General features: G+C 34.5%; 2 protein-coding genes across 2 annotated transcripts; both read left to right on the top strand.

Moving 5' to 3' along the window:
* The first annotated feature begins 4805 nt into the window (after positions 1–4805).
* On the top strand, positions 4806–6407 carry LOC114313231 (anthocyanidin 3-O-glucosyltransferase 6-like). Its single transcript, XM_082869968.1, has one exon. The coding sequence runs from the start codon at positions 4808–4810 to the stop codon at positions 6287–6289; it is 1482 nt and encodes a 493-aa protein (XP_082726094.1). The 5' UTR covers positions 4806–4807; the 3' UTR covers positions 6290–6407.
* Positions 6408–11270: 4863 nt separating this feature from the next.
* LOC114313222 (anthocyanidin 3-O-glucosyltransferase 2) lies at positions 11271–13052 on the top strand. The gene has a single exon (XM_028259586.2). The coding sequence runs from the start codon at positions 11731–11733 to the stop codon at positions 12799–12801; it is 1071 nt and encodes a 356-aa protein (XP_028115387.2). The 5' UTR covers positions 11271–11730; the 3' UTR covers positions 12802–13052.
* Positions 13053–20778: the final 7726 nt, after the last annotated feature.

The raw sequence follows: 20778 nt of genomic DNA, 5'->3' as shown, positions 1-20778 counted from the left end.
ATCAATAATTCGTTAGTCAAATTGATAGAAAAACGATATTGTCATTTCTTTTATAATAAAATGTATATTTTTCCTTGTTTGTCTTTGTGCTTTCTGTTAGCTATTTTGACACTTTGAATGTTAGAAATGTAATTAGAGCGTGTCAGTAAGGATCTAAAAAATCCTTACAGATATTTAATAAACCAAATTTATTAGACGATTGTGATGAAGTTCTCTTAGCCTCAATAAAGAGGACTTTACTGTAGTGTGTTGAAAGAAAAACCAATATTTTTAACTTGAATTCGAAACATGATGGGAGGGAAGACTGGGCAGAAAATGTAATTGATTAAATGAATAAACAATTACAAATGTTACCTCTAGTAAGGACAATTTTGAAACTTTAACTGAGTTATGGAATTACAAGAATTGATCGACTCCTATGGAAAGTAAGTGCTGAAAAGTAAATGTTGAAATTTAAAGTTAAATAAAATGAGTATGGATTTGGTCGAGGCTTTTTTCATCTTTGGTCGAGGCTTCCTTCATCTTTGCTTCCATTTATTTATAGTATTCTCTTTGTCCTTCGAAGCAGTTGAACTGTTGTCTCTCACCATGATCTCATTCATTCTTGTTACTTCTTAGAGGCACTCATTTGGTTGTGCATGTGTAATTGCTAATAACTACTCATTTGATAATTTCCCTCTTGTGTGCATCTTACATGTGAATTAAGAGTTCCAACAGTTGAAATCTTACACGTGGGCAGCTTCGAAGATAGGGGCTCTTCAATGACTTCTTGTAATTATTCAATGCCCCTCGCTTGCCATGTGTCATATTCTGATTGAAGGGTTTAAATGTGGCGTTAACACTTTTACATTAATTGCATTTGTTTTGGTTTTTTTAGTCTTACCAAAAGGAAAGTCAGTACAATTATATCAAAATTATGAGACTTATTATATTTTCTCTAATTTTTAAGGGAGATTAGTGTGATTTACATTTTTTTTTGGAGGGGGCAAATTACCTGCAAGTCATCTTTGAAAGAGGTATACTCTATTTAATCCCAAAACCTTTTGGGTAGACCCAAAGGTCCTACGTGTCTTTCTTTTTTATTTTTCTTTTTATCTTTCTCTTTTTGCTATTCGGCAACCACGCTTTCCTTCTTTTCTTTTTCTTTATAATATACAGTCACCGACGATCAGCAACCATCATGAATTGGGGTTTTAGCGGCGACCACCGACTTTTTGCTTTAATTTACTTAGATATACTCAGATCTGAGTTTCCAGTAAAGGAGATAAGTAATTGAGTTTTCGGAGATGAGTTTTTAGCGAAGGAAATGAGTAGATCTACATCAGATCTTGTCAGATCTAGATCAGATCTTGTCAAATCTAAACAAAAAATAGTTGCCAGAGTACAATCCTCTCTTTATGTCAGTCTCTCTCCTTTGATCTTTTAATTTTTTTTTTACTTTTTCTCTGCTACACATTTATCTTTTCATGTTTTAATGGATAAATTTCAAATTTTAAACAATTTTTTGTCGAATTTTAGTTAAAAGTGGTAAAAATTATAAAATTTTACAGTTTCTGTGTTTTTGTGCTGAAATGAATCATACTTTGAAACTATAAAATTTGTGTAGTTTCGTAACATGTTTTTCAATTTGATTAATAAAGAGAAATGCTTAATAAAATCATACTTTGAAATTGTAACAATTTTGCAGTTTCAAAGCATGTTTTTCAGTTTAATCAATATAGGAGATTATTTGCTTAAACTCTACAAAAATTGAAAAATAACTTATATTTTTTCCTATTGTTAATGTTTCTTGTTGTTATGTTTTTTTATGGTTTTTTTTCCTTTCAGTTTATCAATATTTAGCACATTTTGATATTTTTTTGCTCTAATTTTTTTATTTATTCTTTTTTTTTATTAGCAATATTCTGAACATTTCGGTGAGTCTATGGCAATATTCTTGACATTTAGTGACCTTCTGGATATTCCGGCAACTTCCAGTAACGTTCAAAATACTTTGGTGATACTCCGGCGACTTCCCGATCATGTTGAACATTCTGATGAGCTTCCGGTGGTTGTCTAACAGAAGCGCAACTGTGAGAGGATATAGCAGTGTCTTTAAATTTTTTTCCTCAAAATATGATTTTTTGGTAATCATTAAAAATATGTAAGGCTAATTGATAATTTTTTTGTAACAATTAAAAATATGTAAAGTTAATTGATGATTTTTTGATAACAATTAAAAATATGTAAAGCTAATTGATGCAAGTATTTTATTTTGAAATTAAATAAATTTTGAATTTTACATATGAGACCTATTGGTTAGTGTCTTTTTTTTTAGACTAGCAGGAGGGCCAACTTTCTAAGATTCTTGACTAAGATGACTGCATTGCACTCTACCACTCATGTCCTAGCCCAACCCAAGTCCGTTCCGGTGTAGATTTGGGCCTGGCTAAATCCAATGATCTGATTATATACTATGCATTAGTTATGATTCATTGTGATGTTGATTATGATATTATTTTGGTTATGATTTAAATATTCTTTAGTTATCTTATGTTGTGTTTGATTAGGACTTAATTTTTTAGTTATGATTTGAAAAAGATTAAGTTATGATGTTCGTGGTAATTAATCCCACAAATGTTATAACTTTCTGACTTTGAGGGTGTGTATCATAACATGACCTTAAAATTAAGGTAAACTTATGCTGTTTTAAAATTATGAACTTTGCTAACTTGGTTTGTTTTGATAAAAAGCAAAATATTATTTTTGAAAAAATTATTAAAAAAAATAAAGAGTTTGATCATTATAACAAAATCAATTTTTAATTTTTAATTTTATCAATTTAAACCCTAATCTTTTGATTTGGTTTTAATCTAAAATCGTTCATTTATTTCAGTTAAGTAAAATTGAAGAAAAAAAAAATATATATTTTAGTCATTAAACTCAACGGAAATATACATAAAATGTCTATTTCGTTGAGTTTAATGATTAAAATATCATATATATATTTTTCGTCTATTTTAATTAACAAAAATAGACAAATTATTTAAATTGAAAATAGATTTTAAAAAAAATAAAATTTAAGGTCAGTTCGTAATTTCCCAAATTATTGTTAAAACTCGAAATAGACTTTTTCAGTAAAGAAATCGGACTCGATTTTTCCAGGAAAATAGACTTTTTTTTTTCTTTTTTATAAAAAACTCAAAATATAATATTATTATGCTATGTTTGGTTAGAGGTTTTGGGAAGAGATTTGAAAAGAGAAAGGAAAAAGATGTGTAAAATTAAGTAAAATATAAGTATATTTTGTTTACATTTTACTTATTTTTTTTTCTTTTTTCTTTTCAAATTTCTTCTAAAATTTCCCAAGCAAATATAACATTAATATAACCTAAATTTGCAACAGGTAGAAGCAAGCCTATTGCTACGCCAACCATCAAATTCGAGATTGGGCCTCTTCTCAAAGATTTGATAGAACGACCAAATCTAAAAAAAGGAAGGTTATAATATGAGATACGTTCTATTTGTAGGAATTGCAAACATGCTACGCACGACCGGACGTATAGCCAATCGGAAGTGAGGGAGATCCCTCTCCCATCACCCCACACACACGTTGCTAATTGAAAAAACAATAAATAAAAAAAAAAAAATTACCAATCAAGAGGGTCGTGGGGTGGTCCCTGTGAGGGTACGAATCATTTTTCATAGCCAATAAGAGCTGGCAGATTGTGTCGGCAATTAGATACATGACCCAATCCTTTATCAATCAATGCACCCAAATATGTTTATCTGGACTTGCACAAAAATATACTAGCCTACATATTTGCTTGAACAAATAATAGGATTAGATTAATAATTTAACAAAATATATAATTTGATATTTAATTAAGATAATTAAGATTTGGACATAGTATCTTTTGTATGGGAGAATATTAAATCTCAAGAGAGAAGAATATGATACAAAAGAGTGAATTCAGGATAGATTTAAACTATCAATTCTACCATATAATTTTTAATCAATCCAAACATGAAATAAGATATACACTTCAAATAGAATAATAATTTTAATTTATCTGATTTAATTTAATCTATCCAAACAAACATGCCACTTATTGCTAAGGAACTAATAATGACAAACCACAAGAGTCCATCCATGAAGATGACCTAAACTTGAATAGCTTCCACATACTGCTACGGATCTAATAATGACAAACCACAAGAGAAAATGACCTAAACTTGAACACCAAGGATCCTCTAGAGTGAAATTTCTCTAAAGTTTCCTAGAGTGCTATATTGTGTGATTGAAATTTACTGGCAAGTCACATCAGAAAAATTGATGTGACTTGCCAGTAAATCTCAACCACACAATGTTGCACTCTAAGAAACTTTAAGGAAAAATCACTCTAGAAGATCCTTGCTCAAACTTGAATAGCTTCCACATACTCAAACTCGAATAGCTTCCACATTCTCGACTGATGAAAGGAAGTTGTTCACTAATAATAAATGTGATAGGCCATGATAAAATTTTAAAATTTAAAGCGATATGTGAGCTTTTAGGAGATACAAGCTGTGGACTCTCTATAAAAGATTGGTTCATCAAGAAGGAAAAAAAATAAAAGGGTACCAAAATAACAAACCATATAAAAAAACAGCAATACTAGGTATCATGAAAAGTCTTTCATGAAAATGATCATGAAAGATTTGTGACCTTTGGATTACACTTAGAATAAAGCATCACACACTAATCAAGGTAATCTAAAAGTCACAAATCATTCATGATCATTTTCATGAAAAAAATTTCATGATCCCTAACATTTTTCATAAAAAAATGGAGAACAAAGCAGAGCTTGTGTTCATGCCAGCCCCAGGAATGGGCCAGATTGCATCCATGGTAGAGTTTGCCAAACGCCTACACGATCAAGACCAACGCTTCTCTATCACATTCCTCCTCATCAGGCTATCCCACTCTCCCTCCTACAATCTCTACGTTAAATCACTCGCGGCCTCCGACACCCAATTCCGCTACGTCCACCTCCCTCCACCACCACCACCGCCACCGCCACCGCCACCGCCACCGCCTCTCGAACAACTAGTCCTCACGTCTCCGGAGAAATATCTCTCCGATTTTCTGGGAAGTTATAAATCGCATGCGAGAGACGCAATCGTCAACCACGTGTTGTCTTCTTCTCCGGCGACCACTAGGCTAGCGGGGTTGGTGGTGGACTTCTTCTGCACCCCCATGATCGACATCGCCAACGAATTCACCGCCCCTACTTACCTCTTCTTCACTTCTGGCGCCGCCTTCCTCGGCCTCAAGCTCCAACTCCCATTCCGCCATTCCCTAATCGGAACTGAGTTCACTGTCTCCGATCCAAACTCGGTCACTCACTTCCCGAGTTACGCTAACCCGGTCCTTACGTCGGTCCTACCCGGCTTTCTATTCAACAAGCACGGCGGCTACACCTGCGTTCTCAACCACGCTAGGAGGTTAAGAGAGACCAAGGGCATAATCGTAAACACATTCGAAGAGCTAGAATCCTGTGCGGTGAAGTCTCTGTTAGACTCGCCGGAATCGCCGCCAGTTTACGCCGTCGGACCGTTGCTAGACCTCGCCGGCAAGGTCCGATCGGGGAGCGATCGGGACGTGATCGTGAAATGGCTCGATGAACAGCCTCCGTCGTCGGTGGTGTTCCTCTGCTTCGGAAGCCTAGGGTACTTCCGTCCGCCGCAGTTGGCGGAGATCGCGGCGGCACTGGAGAGGAGCGGCCACCGGTTCTTGTGGTCCATACGACGGCCGCCACCACAAGGCGGGTTCGAGATGCCGACAGATTGCGGCGGCGATTACGAGGGCTTGTTGCCGGAAGGGTTTCTGAAACGGACGGAAAATAGGGGAATGGTGTGCGGGTGGGCGCCGCAGACGACGGTACTGGGGCACGCGGCGGTGGGAGGGTTTGTGTCGCACTGCGGGTGGAACTCGATCTTGGAGAGCTTGTGGGTCGGTGTTCCGATCGTGACATGGCCAATGTATGCAGAGCAACAGATGAATGCGTTTGAGATGGTGGTGGATTTGAATCTGGCGGTGGAGCTGAGATTGGACTACAGGAATGAACTTGGTGGGAGCGGCGGCAGAGTTGAATTGGTGGCGACAGAGGAGATAGAGAGAGCAGTGAGGTGTGTGATGGATGGTGAGAATTTGGTGAGGAAGAGAGTGAGAGAGATGAGAGAAAAGAGCAGAGAGGCTGTTGTGGAAGGTGGGTCTTCGTTTGGTTCGTTGAAGCGGTTGGTTGATGATATGTTGGGAAACCACTGATCATGGAAACTTTGTTAGAATTTTGCCAGGGAAAATTTTATTTCTTACTCAATTTTACTTTATATTTGTATCACCAATTTGAATAATTATCATTTTTAATGAAATGTATTATATACCATGCAAAATGATTCATCCCCCTTCCCCCACCCCTTTGACCCCCTCTCTCTCTCATTGGTTACTTTTTTTTTTTTTTTTTTTTCTTTTTTTTCCTGCTCCTCCAATCACCACCCGCCACGTGACAAAGGGGGTGAGGAGGTGACCCCAAAAAGGATTCCAAGCATTATTCTTTTTTTTTTAACATCATAGGCTTGAAAAAAATCAGATTCATGTGAAACAAAAGGAATAATATATATATATTTTTTATTATTTTTTATATAAAGTAAAAACGAGACAATGTCAGAATTTACACCTATTTATATCTATTCAACGACCAGTTAGTTTCTTGATCCCATCATGTGTTCCTTTTTTATTTGCTACTAATAGTTCGACATATATCCAGAAAAATTGTTATCCTACGAATGTAGTTTCGACTCTTGATGTCGAAAGTCGTTTTGAATTTTATATTTTGAATTTTATTTATGTTTTGAATTTTATATTTTGGAATCCTATTTATGTTATTTCAATTTTATTTATATTTTTCCTGATCTAGATAACTTTTTTCTTTCCTCCAACAATACCACGCAACAAGATTGATCAAGATCAAAATTAAAATTATAAATGCTCCAAAATCAGTTTAACTCATTTATCAGTTGAACTATTTAAACACTCATATGCATCTCATTGGGCACATGATGAGGCAGTGGAAACACTACAAGAAATGTCACTTTTGGCTACCAAAATATTGGTCGCCAAAAGTCACTTATTTAGTCGCCGAAGGTGTTTAGCGACCAAAATCTTTTGTCGCTAAGTTCGTCGCCTTTACCCTGTCGGCGATAGTATTGGCGACTAAAATTTGTTTGGTCGCCGAAAGTGTACACATTTGGCTACTAATCTTAGTTTAGTCGCCAAAAGGTATGTTTCCGCCACTAAAGTATTAGTCGCCGAATGAGGCTTTTTGGCTACTAACTTGTTGTGGTCGGGGAAGGTATCACTTTTAGCTACTAAATAATTGGTCGCCGAAAGTACACATTTGGCTACTAATCTTAGTTTAGTCGGCAAAAGTTATGTTTCCGCCACTAAAGTATTAGTCGCCAATTGTTTTTTTCTCTCATTCTCAAATCTTTTAGCTACTAATTATTTGGTGGCAAAAACGTTTTGGGTTATGTTTTTGCTACTAAATTATTAGTAGCCAAAACTTTTGATTACCTATTTGGCTACCAAAACATTTGGTGGCCAATAGTTTCTTTCTCTCATTCTCAAATCTTTTAGCTACTAATTATTTGGTGGCAAAAACATTTTGGGTTATGTTTTTGCTACTAAATTATTAGTAGCCAAAACTTTTGTAGTAGTGGTGAAGGTGGTACTGGAGATGGATGGTGAGAGACAGAAAGAGAGAGAGAGAGAGAGTCAGAGAGTGAGAGACAGAAAAACGAAATCTGAAATCGGTCCTAATATTTGTCCTAAAATTATAAATTAAAAATATTAAATTATCTTAAATATTTGTCCTAATATTTTTTTTACTGAAAAATATTATAATATATTTTAAAATCAAACAATTCTTATATTCTTATATTATATATATATATATATATAAAATAAGAAAGAAAAGAAAGAAAGAAAATTAAAAAAAAAGAAGGAAATTTTTTTTTTAAATTTTTTTTGAGCCAGCTCAACCCGTGTTTTTTTAGTCGCCAATTACTTTTATAAATCCCTAAAATTTAAATTAGAAATGTCTCCCTCCAAATTTAAATTAACAATAGTGTTTGATTATTGTTAACCGTGTATAACGTAAAAATAATTTTAAAAAGTTGAAAAAATTAATTATTAAAAAATTAAGAAAAATTTTAAAATTTGAAATAATATCAATAAGTCTTACAAATCAGATTTATTTACTCATAAGTCATGAGTGAATTTTTTTTACACACTTAGCCCTCGTTTTGATAATGAAATTTTTTTAAAACTTTTTAAATATATGTTTTGTGTCTGTAAAATGATTATTTCATTAGTACTGGTAATAATATTGAAAAATTTATTAAAATGATAAATAATTGGGATATTTTGTCTTTTATTTGTGAATTTTGATTTATTCTTAATTTATTAGTGTTATTGAAATATGATGATGTAAAAAGTATAAATCGTTTAATTGTACTTTTTAAAAATAATAAATTTATTATTAAAAATTAAATTCATCAGACTGACCTGTAACTATGCCTTTAAATTTTTGCAATGTAAAACTATCGACAAACAGCCAATAACAAGTTGCCCATTTTAGCATACCTTTCGCGTGAGGGCCCAATTATTAAAAGATGTGTTCAACCCATCAAATGAAAGCCGACAACTTCTTCCATCTAAAAATAATAGTCTATTTTCAGAATTTAATTTCTTTTTATAATACAATTATTACATTTTAAAAATATTAATTTTTCAAAATTACCTTTTGATAGTATATTTTTGTAGAAATATCAATTGTCATAATTGTACTTTTTGTATTATTAATGGATTTAAAAAAAGGACAAAATAAGAAATTCATATTATTTTAATAATTAATTTTTTTTAAATTAATATTTTGAGATAATAAAAAATAAAATAAGATATTAATAATTTTGGATGGTGGGTGTACAACCTAAAAATAAAAATAAAAATAAAAATAACTATTTTGTTTAGTCAAATTTTCAAGTGGAGACTAATGGTATTGTTATTAATAAAATAAAATAACTATTTTGTTAATTTTTTTATTTTCATTCGGCTACCAAATAATTTAGTAGCGAAAGGTAGGTCTTTAGCGACTAAAAGGAATGTTGTCGCCAAAAGTTAACATTTGGCGACCAAAATTTTGGTCGGCAAAAGATTAAAAATTAATTTTTTTATTTTCATTCGGCTACCAAATAATTTAGTAGCGAAAGGTAGGTCTTTAGCGACTAAAAGGAATTTTGTCGCCGAAAGTTAACATTTGGCGACCAAAATTTTGGTCGGCAAAAGATTAAAAATTAATTTTTTTATTTTCATTCGGCTACCAAATAATTTAGTAGCTAAAGGTAGGTCTTTGGCGACTAAAAGGAATGTTGTCGCCGAAAGTTAACGTTTGGCGACCAAAATTTTGGTCGGCAAAAGATTAAAAATTAATTTTTTTATTTTCATTCGGCTACCAAATAATTTAGTAGCCGAAAGTAGGTATACAGCGACTGAAAGAAATTTTGTCGCCGAAACTTGACATTTGGCGACAAAAAGTTTGGTCGGGAAAGATTAAAAATTTATTTTTTTATTTTCATTTGGCTACCAAACAATTTAGTAGCTAAAGGTACCTCTACGGCTACTAAATTTTTATTTAGTCGCCAATTGTCATATGTTTAGCTACTAAAAATTGTTTTAGTCGCCAATTGTAATATCTTTAGCTACTAAATTTTTTTTAGTAGCCAATAATCAACATTCCCCTACTAAAAAAAATTAGTAGCTAAAAAGTTGACTTTTGCCGACTAATATTATTTTTGGTAGCCAATTCCGTGGCTTTTGCCGACTAAATTAGTTTTGGTAGCTAAAAGTGGTCGGCAAAAATGCTTTTTCTTGTAGTGAAATCATAGACACCGCTCAATTCATAAAATGACATTAATGTTTAGATTAATACATTTGAAATAAAAGGTAATGGCTATTAATTACTTAAGAACACAACTCAAATTTATATGTTGATAGATGTGGATTTCAAAATATAATAAGTCGGTTTTTAGATATGTCATTATTCTAACCTAAATAACAATACCAAATTCAAACACTGTGTAAGTCCAACACAATTAGATGGAAAAATATATAATGATTTTGAGAGTATTCTAATATAATTTTTATTGATTGAAATAATTAGTGTTCATAATTTTGTATTAATTTTAAAGAGACACTATAACAATGTTATGTGATGAATAAAATCATCAAATAAACTCACTATGACCTTTACTATCTTTCAATCAACAATACACATACACAAATATAAATATGCTTGTTTGGACATGCACAAAAATAGACTTGCCGTCTTTCATACTCACAATGACTTGATGGCAAACCACAACAGTCCATCAATTGATGAAAAGAAACGTCAGAACAACTCATAGGAGTAATTAAAAAAAATAAAAAAATAAATGGTTCACTTTCTCTCTAGTGGAGAAAGAGAAATTTGGTACAATTTTATCGCATTAATTTAAAAATAAAAAAATAAAAAAAACTTACTAATTTGAATGAAAATTTTGATAGAATAATACCCTATTTCATTTCATTCTAGTAGCGTAAATATTTGATATAATGACAATACTACAATGGTATCACATCCAATGAGTAATATTCTTAATTTATGGTAGGAACCAAGACATTATTAGGTGAGTATTAGACAAAACTTTCCACCTAATCCATTTACGTTGTTTTATTAGCCGTGACACCATATAGGATAGTATCACTGTTACACTTAATATTCTATTTTTTCCAATAAACCAAGCATTACCTCAATTTCAATGTATTTTTCAAAAATAAACATAATTTTTGTGAACCACAATAATTAACAATCCAATCTCTATCAACATCAAACACATTTGATATGTTTGTTTGGACCCCTAAAGTCATGAGATTGAATTAATAATCCAACAAAATGTATAATTTAATATTTGGCTAAAAAAATTGAGATTTGGGATAATAGTTCATCGGACATAACATCCTCAACTATTGAATCCTAAAAAGAGGGTAAGATACAAAATGAAAGATTAAAGAAAGATTCGGACTATCAACCCACCTTTACAATTGTGAGTTAAACTAAATATAGATAATCCAAAAAAATTGATAATTCTAAGACTAAAGTCTCAAAAGAATGTTAATCTGTTCAATCAAATCCATCCAAACAAATATGACGATTGTGTCATCTTTTAGGAGATGAAAGCTATGGACTCCCTTAATAAAAGATTGGTTCATCAAGAAAAAAAGAAAACAAAATAACAAACCTTTAAAAAAAAAAAAAAAATGAAGAACAGAGCAGAGCTTGTGTTGGTGCCAACCCCTACAACGGGTCACCTTGTATCTATAGTAGAGTTAGCCAAACACTTGCTTGACCGACACGAACATTTCTCCATAACAGTCTTCCTTATCAAACCATTCTTCTTTCCTTCCTACGATCTCTATATAGAATAACTTGCCACCTCCGAAAACCGACTGCGCTACATCCACTTCCTTCTCCACCGCCTTCTGAACCAGTAGTCCCTAAGTCTCCGGAGAAATTTTTCTCTGATTACCTGGAAAGCCATAAATCACAGGTCAGAGAAGCAATCGTCAACCATGTGTTGTCATCTTCTGCGCCGACGGCGAGGCTGGTGGGGATGGTGGTGGACTTTTTATGCACTGCCATGATTGACGTCGCCAACGAATTCGCCGCCACTACTTACCTCTTCTTTCCTTCCAGCGCCGCCTTTCTCGGCCTCATGCTCCACCTCCCAATCCGCCATGTCCTGATCGGAACTGAGTTCACAGTCTTCGATCCGAACTCGATGACTCACTTCCCGAGTTACGCTAATCCGGTCTCTACTTCGCTTCTACCCACCCCGCTGTTCAACAAGGACGGCGGCTACGCCAGCTTACTGAACCACGCCAGGAGGTTCAGAGAGGCCAAGGGCATAATCGTAAATACATTTGAAGAGCTCGAATCCCATGCGGTGAAGTCTTTGTTAGTCTCGCCGGAATCGCCACCGGTTTACGCCGTCAGACCGCTGCTTGACCTCGCCAGCGAGGCCCGATCGGGGAGCGATCGAGACAAGATCTTGAAATGGCTCGACGAACAGCCTATGTCGTCGGTGGTGTTCCTCTGCTTCGGAAGCCTAGGGTGCTTCGATCCGCCGCAGCTGGCGGAGATTGCGGCAGCACTAGAGAAGAGCGGCCACCGGTTCTTGTGGTCCTTATGGCGGCAGCCACCAAAAGGCGGGTTAGCGAGGCCGACCGATTGCGGTGGCGATCACGAGGGCTTGTTGCCGGAAGGGTTTCTGAAACAGACGGAAAATAGAGGAATGGCGTGCGGGTGGGCACCGCAGACGGCAGTGCTGGGGCACGCGGCGGTGGGAGGGTCTGTGTCGCATTGCGGATGGAACTCGATTTTGGAGAGCTTGTGGTTTGGTGTTCTGATCGTGACATGGCCGATCTACGCAGAGCAACAGAAGAATGCGTTTGAGATGGTGGTGGATTTGGATCTGGCAGTGGAGCTGAGATTGGATTGTAGGGATGAATGTGGTGGTGGGAACTACGGCTGCGGCGGAGCTGATGTGGTAGCGGCGGAGGAGATACACAGAGCAATGAGGGGTGTGATGGATGGCGGGAATCTGGTGAGGGAGAGAGTGAGAGAGATGAGAGAGGAGCAGAGAGGCTTTTTATGGAAGGTAGGTCTTCGTTTAGCTCGTTAAAGCTGTTGGTTGATGATATGGTGGGAATGGGAAACGACTGATCATGGAAAGTTTGTTAGAATTTTTGGATGGAAAATTTATTTCTCCCATAATAGTGCGTTTGTTTTGAGGCATTATTTTATCACCAAGGATCTTCTAGAGTGAAATTTTTCTAAAGTTTCTTAGAGTGTTACATTGTGTCAGAAAAATTGATGTGACTTGCCAGTAAATCTCAACCACACAGTGTAGTACTCTAGGAAACTTTAGGAAAAAATCACTCTAGAGGATCCTTGCTCTTATTTTATGGGGTTGGACTAGGCTAATAGAGTCTATTGTTTGGTTCAATTTTTTTTCTCCGAATTAATAGTCCCTCTGAACTATTAGTCTCACATATGAGGGATTATTATATCCTAGGGAAAAGGATGAGATTATTTCCATGAGATTGGTATCCCATGGAACTAATAGGTGAAATGTTTATTTTACCCTCATGCTATTACTTAATAAACAATTGAAAAATGGTAAAATAGTCTTTTGAACATTTATAAATTATTTTTTTAGTTTTGTTAATTTAAAATTATATATTAAATAAAAAATATAAATTATAAATTAAATTTAATTGAAAATAATAAATAAAAAATTATGACCTTATAAATTAAATTTTTTTAGTGTTGTTAAAAAATTAAATTTATATATTAAATAAAATTATTTTTTTAGTGTTGTTAATTTAAAATTATATATTAAATAAAAAAAATATAAATTATAAATTTAATTTAATTGAAAATAATAAATTAAAAATTATGGCCATATAAATTAAAATTTTTTAGTGTTGTTAAATTATAAATTATAAATTATAAATTACAAATTTAAATTATATATTAAATAAAAATTATAAATTATAAGGGTAAAATAGTCTTTTAAACATTTATCCTTGTCCAATCCGTCCAACCAAATATTGGATTCACTAAAAATAGTCCAATCCAGACATCTAATCCCATAACTAAACAAACATAAGATACAAATCCAGTCCAACCAAATAGTTCCGGGACAATGTATCCCAGGACTAACAGTCCAATAGATTACAATCTCCCATTATCCAGTCCGTCTAAACAAACACACCCTAAATTCACTTTGCCTCCGTATGGCAAGTTGGTTTTGAGGTTTTTTGGACTAAAATAGCCATAAAAAATAAAATATATTTTTTAGCTTAATAAGATAAAACATCACATCCAATCCATAATCATTACATTATTTCTTTTACAAAAAAAGTCAAAAAAACCAAAAATCCTTTCCAAACTAGACTTTTTAACTCCAAGCTAAAATAACTAAAAGAGCCAAAAAATCAACCAACTTCTCAAACCAACCCTTTATATTTCAATCATCAATTTGAATAATTATCCTTGATATGATATTTGGATAAAATCAGTTTGTTGATATTAATATTTGAATGATCAATTTGAATAGTTATGCTTTTTTGTGAAATATAGGTCTTATTTGGAAAGTTAACTATTTTAGTGAGTTATTTTAATTTTAGATTATTTTGGTAGATTAAAATATTGGAGAAGAATCCCCTTTAGTCTAGATTTTGGTCTAGAAGGCATTGTTTGGGTCTGTGGGGCCATTACGGGTCCCGTTTCGATAATCCGAACTGTTCATTTTATCGGATACTTCATATATTTCATCTATAAAAAAAATTAGATCGATATGATAATTGTAACTTGTTCAATTTTCACTAAAAAAATAGACAACAATTGTATTTTTAAAAATAAATCATACATTTTTTTAGTCACAAACACAATACATTAAACAAGTTATAATTATCGAATCGATCTAATTGTTTTTTTCGTAGACGAAATACACAAAGTATCCTACAAAACTAATAGTTCGGATCATTGAACCAAGACTTGTGACGAGCCCCACGAACCCAAATATCGCCCTCCAATCCAAAATGTGGATCGGAGGAAATCCTTCTCCAAAATATTTATGTTTGGGAATATGGTTGAATTATTTTTGTAGTTGGATGTGATATTTACAAGATAAAAAAGTGAAATAATTATAAATTTAATCTGACATTTTATTTTATTGATTATTTTAGCATATATTTTTTTTTTTGAATTTTAACTCAAAAAACAAAAAATAAATAAAAAAACTTTTGCCAAACAAGGCCATCTAACACTTGTTGATACCGAAGAGATAAGGAGAAAAATATATCATATCATACAACAAAACATACAAAATTATTTTGAAAATGTCCAACATAACACAAAATACAACTAAAAGTAATAAATTACTATCTTAAAATAACTAAAGGGGGAATTCCTGCCAGTGCGGCAGAAGAAAAAAAATTACAAAAACATGCAAGACTTTTACCTCCATAAATTTTCACTTACATCCCACCGTAAAATTACTTGCACTCCTATGTGTTCATAATTTTTTTTTCTACTCTTCACTGGACAATAATTCCCCCATAACTAAATTAGACAAATCGCGTGCACAAATATTTTTGTATACATGTAACATTTGATCAAAAATATTAATCAAAATAAACTAATATAATAATTTTAGAAAAAAATTGTTCAATTTAACAGCTCAAGGGTTAAGTGTAATAGTTGACGAGGCAAAGTGAATTTTTTTTTTTTAAATTTTGAGCAAACTTATGTCACTATTAGAAAATTTGGAAAAAGCTTGAAAAACTAGCTTGAAAATTTATTTATAACTATCTTTTCTAGAATTATTCCAGCAAGAAAAACAATTATGTCACTCAAAGTATATTTCTATCTTTACCTAACAGTAAGAAAAATATATGAAAATTTTCAGTAGTTTCTTAAAAAATAAAAAAATAAAAGAAAAGTGCAAAAATTAACATTCAGGCCCCGTTTGGGGACTTACCTTTTTAGCCAAAAAGCCAAAAAGTTACCCTTTTAGCCAAAAAGCCAACAACTCATATAAAAAAGTCAAAGATTCTCTTTTCTCTCTACTTTTTGCACATCTTTTCGTAATTAGCCAAAAAGTTATCCCAAACATATAAGTTTTTTTTACCTACTTTTTTAGCCAAATAGCCAAAAAGTTACTAAATTAGCCTGTTCCCAAACGAGGCCTCATATGATTAATAATACTAAAGTTAGTTGTCCACTGATCACAACCTCTAGTTCTGTCTTTCTATAGAAATGCAAAACACACCCCAGGCTCAAGAAATCAGATTCGTGTAATACCCTTTTTTCCATGAAGTAAAAAGAAGGGATAATAAATTTTCGGATGATGTCAAATTTGCACCTATTTGTAATTATTTAATGATCAGTCCACTAGTTTCGTTGATCTCACTCTGTTCCTTTTTCCATTTGCTTCCACTAGTTCGATCTAACTAGAAGAATTACCGGCCTACGAATATGGTTTCGATCATTTCAGTGATGCCAATTTTGTCTTGTTTCAATTTTATTTATTTCCCTGATCCCAAAGTAACCTATTCCTTTCCTTTGGCAGAACATATTTCCCAGCAAGATTGATCCAAATCAGGATTAAAATTACAAATGCTCCTAAACCAGTTTAACTCATTTGTCAGTCAAACTATTTAAGCAATATACACATCTCACTGGGTAAAATTTAACCTCAAATCACTTCATTTAAAATTTATATATCCAGACGAAACCTTAGCTGTTGCCTGAAGTAGCACCAAAAGATTCTAATGTAGTTATTAAACAAGATCAATTCACAGCAACTTACAACAATGAGTTTTCCAACATTTTCTGGCCTCTTTGCTACCTTTATTGCAGCAGCAGCAGCAGCAGCCCCTGATGAAATCCCTACCTGCAAATCATGTTTCCGAAAACATTGTCAAAAATTGAATTCTTACAAAGGCAAGCAATGACAAGGCAGCAGCCACTTCTAAAAAATCTTATCCATAATTATTTTGTTTCTGATTTTGTGATCCATTTTTGTGTTCCTATACCTAATTCAGACAGGAATTTGGGAACTACATGATCCGTGATAACCACGAGAATGCAGTGATAGAAATGCATATGAGACCATTACAAGTGATCTTGATTAAGTAGGAGGCATATACCAGCTGTGTGGGTGATTTTCTGACCACACTGCCCGCTTAGTAACCAGCTGGAGAGCACTGGCAGAATAGATGGCACCTGACTGACCTGCAACAGAAATATAAGAATCCCGCGGTGGTTTCGACCACCCGGGGGCACTCCGACGATCAAGTCAGTATATCTCTCAAAGATAATTAAGTACTAAACTCACCAGCTTGAGTATCAAAAGCCTACCTTAGACCCATGGGGGTGCCTCTCTTTTATAGCCAATACAATCCTAGTCCCAATAGGAGCCTGACCCTAATGGACTTAGGATTATTGCTAATCTGGGACTCCCAGTGGGATTAGGATAAACTCTCTAAGAGTCTTATCTTTACCCAAACTGAAGTCTTCTCCCAATCTAGGACTCTTGTCCATATCCAAGTTGAGTTCGCTCTTCATTCTAGGACTCTTGTCCCTTATCCGCTTATCTCGGATTTCGATATCTTCGGAGGCAACCTCGGCCTAGCCGAGATGACCTCGGCACAACGACCAAGACACGTGGCACCTCGGCTGACACGTCGGCGTCACCTTGCCACGTGTTGGTACTCAGAAAATATATCCCCACAACTGCCCCCTAGGTTCTATTACCTCGGCATTCTGAGGTGATGGAACCTACACTGTTCGTTCATCTGTGCCCCTCTGTCCGAGATCAAACTCGCCGACCTTAAAGTTCTCTGGACTTTACTGTTCATTGGTGTCAAGAATCAAGTTTCATGCTTTCCAAACTGCTTGAAATCGCACCTCTTAGCCGAGGTTCTGGTTCCATTAATTCGTAAACTCCAAGAGTTTTGCAACTGCTCTACTCACACTCTCTGGTGAGTTCCCGATTTCTAGTCATCTATTTGACTCCGACGATTTTCATATCGGCGTTCATTTCACTTTGTAGGTTCATAAACTCTTACTTTCTTATTAAGCTCAATCTTTCATAACTCTTCTGATTTACTTTGAATCTGTTTATTTGCCATCAGTTGCCTTCTATTTTCGTCTGTTTTCAAGTTTTGAATTGTTTGAATGCCTGGCACTGTCCTTGTCATATCCGCTTTCTGTTACTAGCATCATGTCTGGGTCATTACTTTCTTGTTCTTCACATACTTACTTAGTGCCTGTGCACTTGACTTTATTCTTGAACTTTGTCGTCTTCTTGACTATTTTTCTCTTTTTTCATTTAATCCTCTAGCTTCTTCTCTTTCTAGCTCTTTTGCTTAAATCCGTCATTTGTTCCAAGCTTTCAAGCTTCTGCAACTGTCTTCGTTTCTCTCCTCAGGTGAAGCTTTACGTCATTCTGTCATTGTCGTCAGACTTCGGCAATTCTCATTCCGGCTTCTCTCTTTCTGGTAAGCCACTGTTCCTCCTGGTTTTATTTCTTGTTACTTTCCAAGAAGCTCTGCTTCATTGTTTAATCACCATTGCTTGTTTTACCCGTTATTTCCAAATCATCTTCTTGAATACACACTGTTCACACATCTGTTGATTTCTACCACTGTTCTTGGCTTGACACACTTGTGTAATCTTTTTGTCTTGATTTCCTGTAGCTTCATCACCATTCTTGATTACGAATTACATTCTTGTTTCTGTTTTCTGTGTCTTTTTCCAGATTCTTGCTTTCAATCTTTGCCTTCAAACTCCGAGGTGCCAATCGCCAAGAAGAGCTTTGATCAAACTCTTCAGGAGGTTGATGTTGAGCTCGTGGCTGAGAAGGCTGCTGAGAAGTTCTTTCCAACTGTCTTCTGGGGGTGAGACACAACCTACCGCTGATGCCGAGTAGTTTGCTTCCTTCTTGAAATTGATGCCAAGATAGCGGTAGAGAAGCTCTTCCAACTGACTGCCGAGGCTGAACCATTGTCGTCCGTCGAAACAGATTAGTCCGACGTTCTTGCTTTCTGTCCCTAGTTCTTTAAGGTCTTCATTTTTGTACTTGCCAACCTTCTCAGCTCTTAACAAGCTAGTTGGTCATCTCGGTTGATCATATCTCGGAAATGTCTTTCAGTGTTTATCTCGGCTATACCAAACTTGTAAATTGCTACAAATTTCAACAAGTGGTAGACTTCATAATCTTTGGTTAACTCATTTTGTAATTTGCTCAAAAATTTCAACAAGTGTTAACATTCTTTGCTCCTTAATTATCATTCTTTCCCCCTACACCTTCTCTCTGCCCCCTAATGTGAACGTTAGGATCACATTAGGGAGGTGGGCTTCGTGCTGTAGTCACAGACCTGATGTGTTCTTCTTTCGCCGATGTATTAAAACTTTTAATTCACCCCCTTTAGACCCTCTTTCTCTTGGCCTTTGTTTGCAATCATTGCTGTTTCTTGAAGCATTTATTCCTTTCACAATTCTGGTCACCACTTCTGGTGTGCACTTAGTGGTTCTAATCAAAACGACGTTTGACTCCGGCGAATCTTTTTCCGACATTTAACTTTGTGCACTCTTTAACTTGTAAATTCTCTCAGAATTTCAACAAGTGTTAAACATCATTTCGGTTTAACTTCGGTTAAGTATCATCTCAGTTTAACTTCAGTTAAACATCATCTCAGTTTAACTTTGGTTAAACATCATCTCGGCTTAACTTCGGTTAAGCATCATCTCAGTTTTTGAAGTTTTTCCCTTTTTTTGTCGCTTGTACTCTTGTACCTTTTTGTTCTTTAGATAATGTAAGCTTTGCATATGGCCGATGTGCCTCCTTGTTCTTGAATGTCTAATTCAACTTTCCTTCTCTGAATGAAGCGCTCTTCGTCACCCTCCTGGACGAGGATTTTCTTCAATGTCTCTTCACTCTTTTTGACTGGCTCCTTGCCGACATCATCTAGGACCTCCATGTCCTCGTCTTCAATCTCTGCCTTCCCTGGTTCCCGAATGTTGCAGGTAGTTTTCATTGCTGCCATGGAGCAATTCTTTACCTGCAGTTGGTCTCCTCTGACTTCTTCAATCCCATGTTCTGTGGGGAACCGCAATAGTTGATGCAACGTTGAGGGAACTGCCCCATTGCATGCAACCATGGCCTTCCCAAGATGATGTTGTAAGGTGAAGGCGTGTCAATCACGACGAATTCTGTTTTGATCTTCTTCTAACTGCTCTTGCATGATTCTATATTTTGCATGTTTTTCATATTCTGCCTCCTTTGTGCAATCTTCTCGGGGTTACATACCTCGGGTACAATAGCTACAAAACTTTTACTTCGACAAGATACTGACCTGCAAACTTTTCATAAATTCTAACAAGTGTAAAACATATACTATTAAATGTCAATTTTGCAAACTTTTTTCCAAGTTTCAACAAGTATTTAAACAGTGATCTCGGTCTAACCTACTTGTAAATTGCTGCAAATTTCAACAAGTGTTAACATATACTGTAAATTTTTCTTAAGTTATAACAATGATCTACTTGTAAATTGCTACAAATTTCAACAAGTGTTTAAACAATATACTTAGCTTTTACCTCAACCTGTAAATTGCTGCAAATTTCAACAGATAATCACATGTCGGCTTAACATTATCTTGTAAATTGCTACAAATTTCAACAAGTGTTAAGCATCTTCTTTGGTTGGACCAACCTGTAGATTGCTATAAGTGTGCAAACTATAACCTCGGCTTCACTTCGACTTGTAAATTGCTACAAATTTCAATAAGTGAAGAGAAACAGTAATCTCGGCTTAACTTCAACTTGTAAATTGCTACAAATTTCAACAAGTGAAGATAAGGAATCAGCTTAATTCCAACTTGTAAATTGCTACAAATTTCAACAAGTGAATTAAGGAATAATCTCAGCTTAACTTCGACTTGTAAATTGCTACAAATTTCAACAAGTGAAGATAAGGAATCAGCTTAATTCCAACTTGTAAATTGCTACAAATTTCAACAAGTGAATTAAGGAATAATCTCAGCTTAACTTCGACTTGTAAATTGCTACAAATTTCAACAAGTGA

This window comes from Camellia sinensis, chromosome 5 (genome assembly GCF_055761805.1).
Source record: "Camellia sinensis isolate YWXY chromosome 5, ASM5576180v1, whole genome shotgun sequence".
In the NCBI taxonomy this organism is placed as follows: Eukaryota; Viridiplantae; Streptophyta; class Magnoliopsida; order Ericales; family Theaceae; genus Camellia; species Camellia sinensis.
This window is presented reverse-complemented; position numbering and strand designations above follow the sequence as displayed.

Excerpts from the sequence above, each read along its gene's own strand:
- LOC114313231 (XM_082869968.1), top strand. The coding sequence starts at position 4,808 with ATGGAGAACAAAGCAGAGCTTGTGTTCATGCCAGCCCCAGGAATGGGC.
- LOC114313222 (XM_028259586.2), top strand. The coding sequence starts at position 11,731 with ATGGTGGTGGACTTTTTATGCACTGCCATGATTGACGTCGCCAACGAA.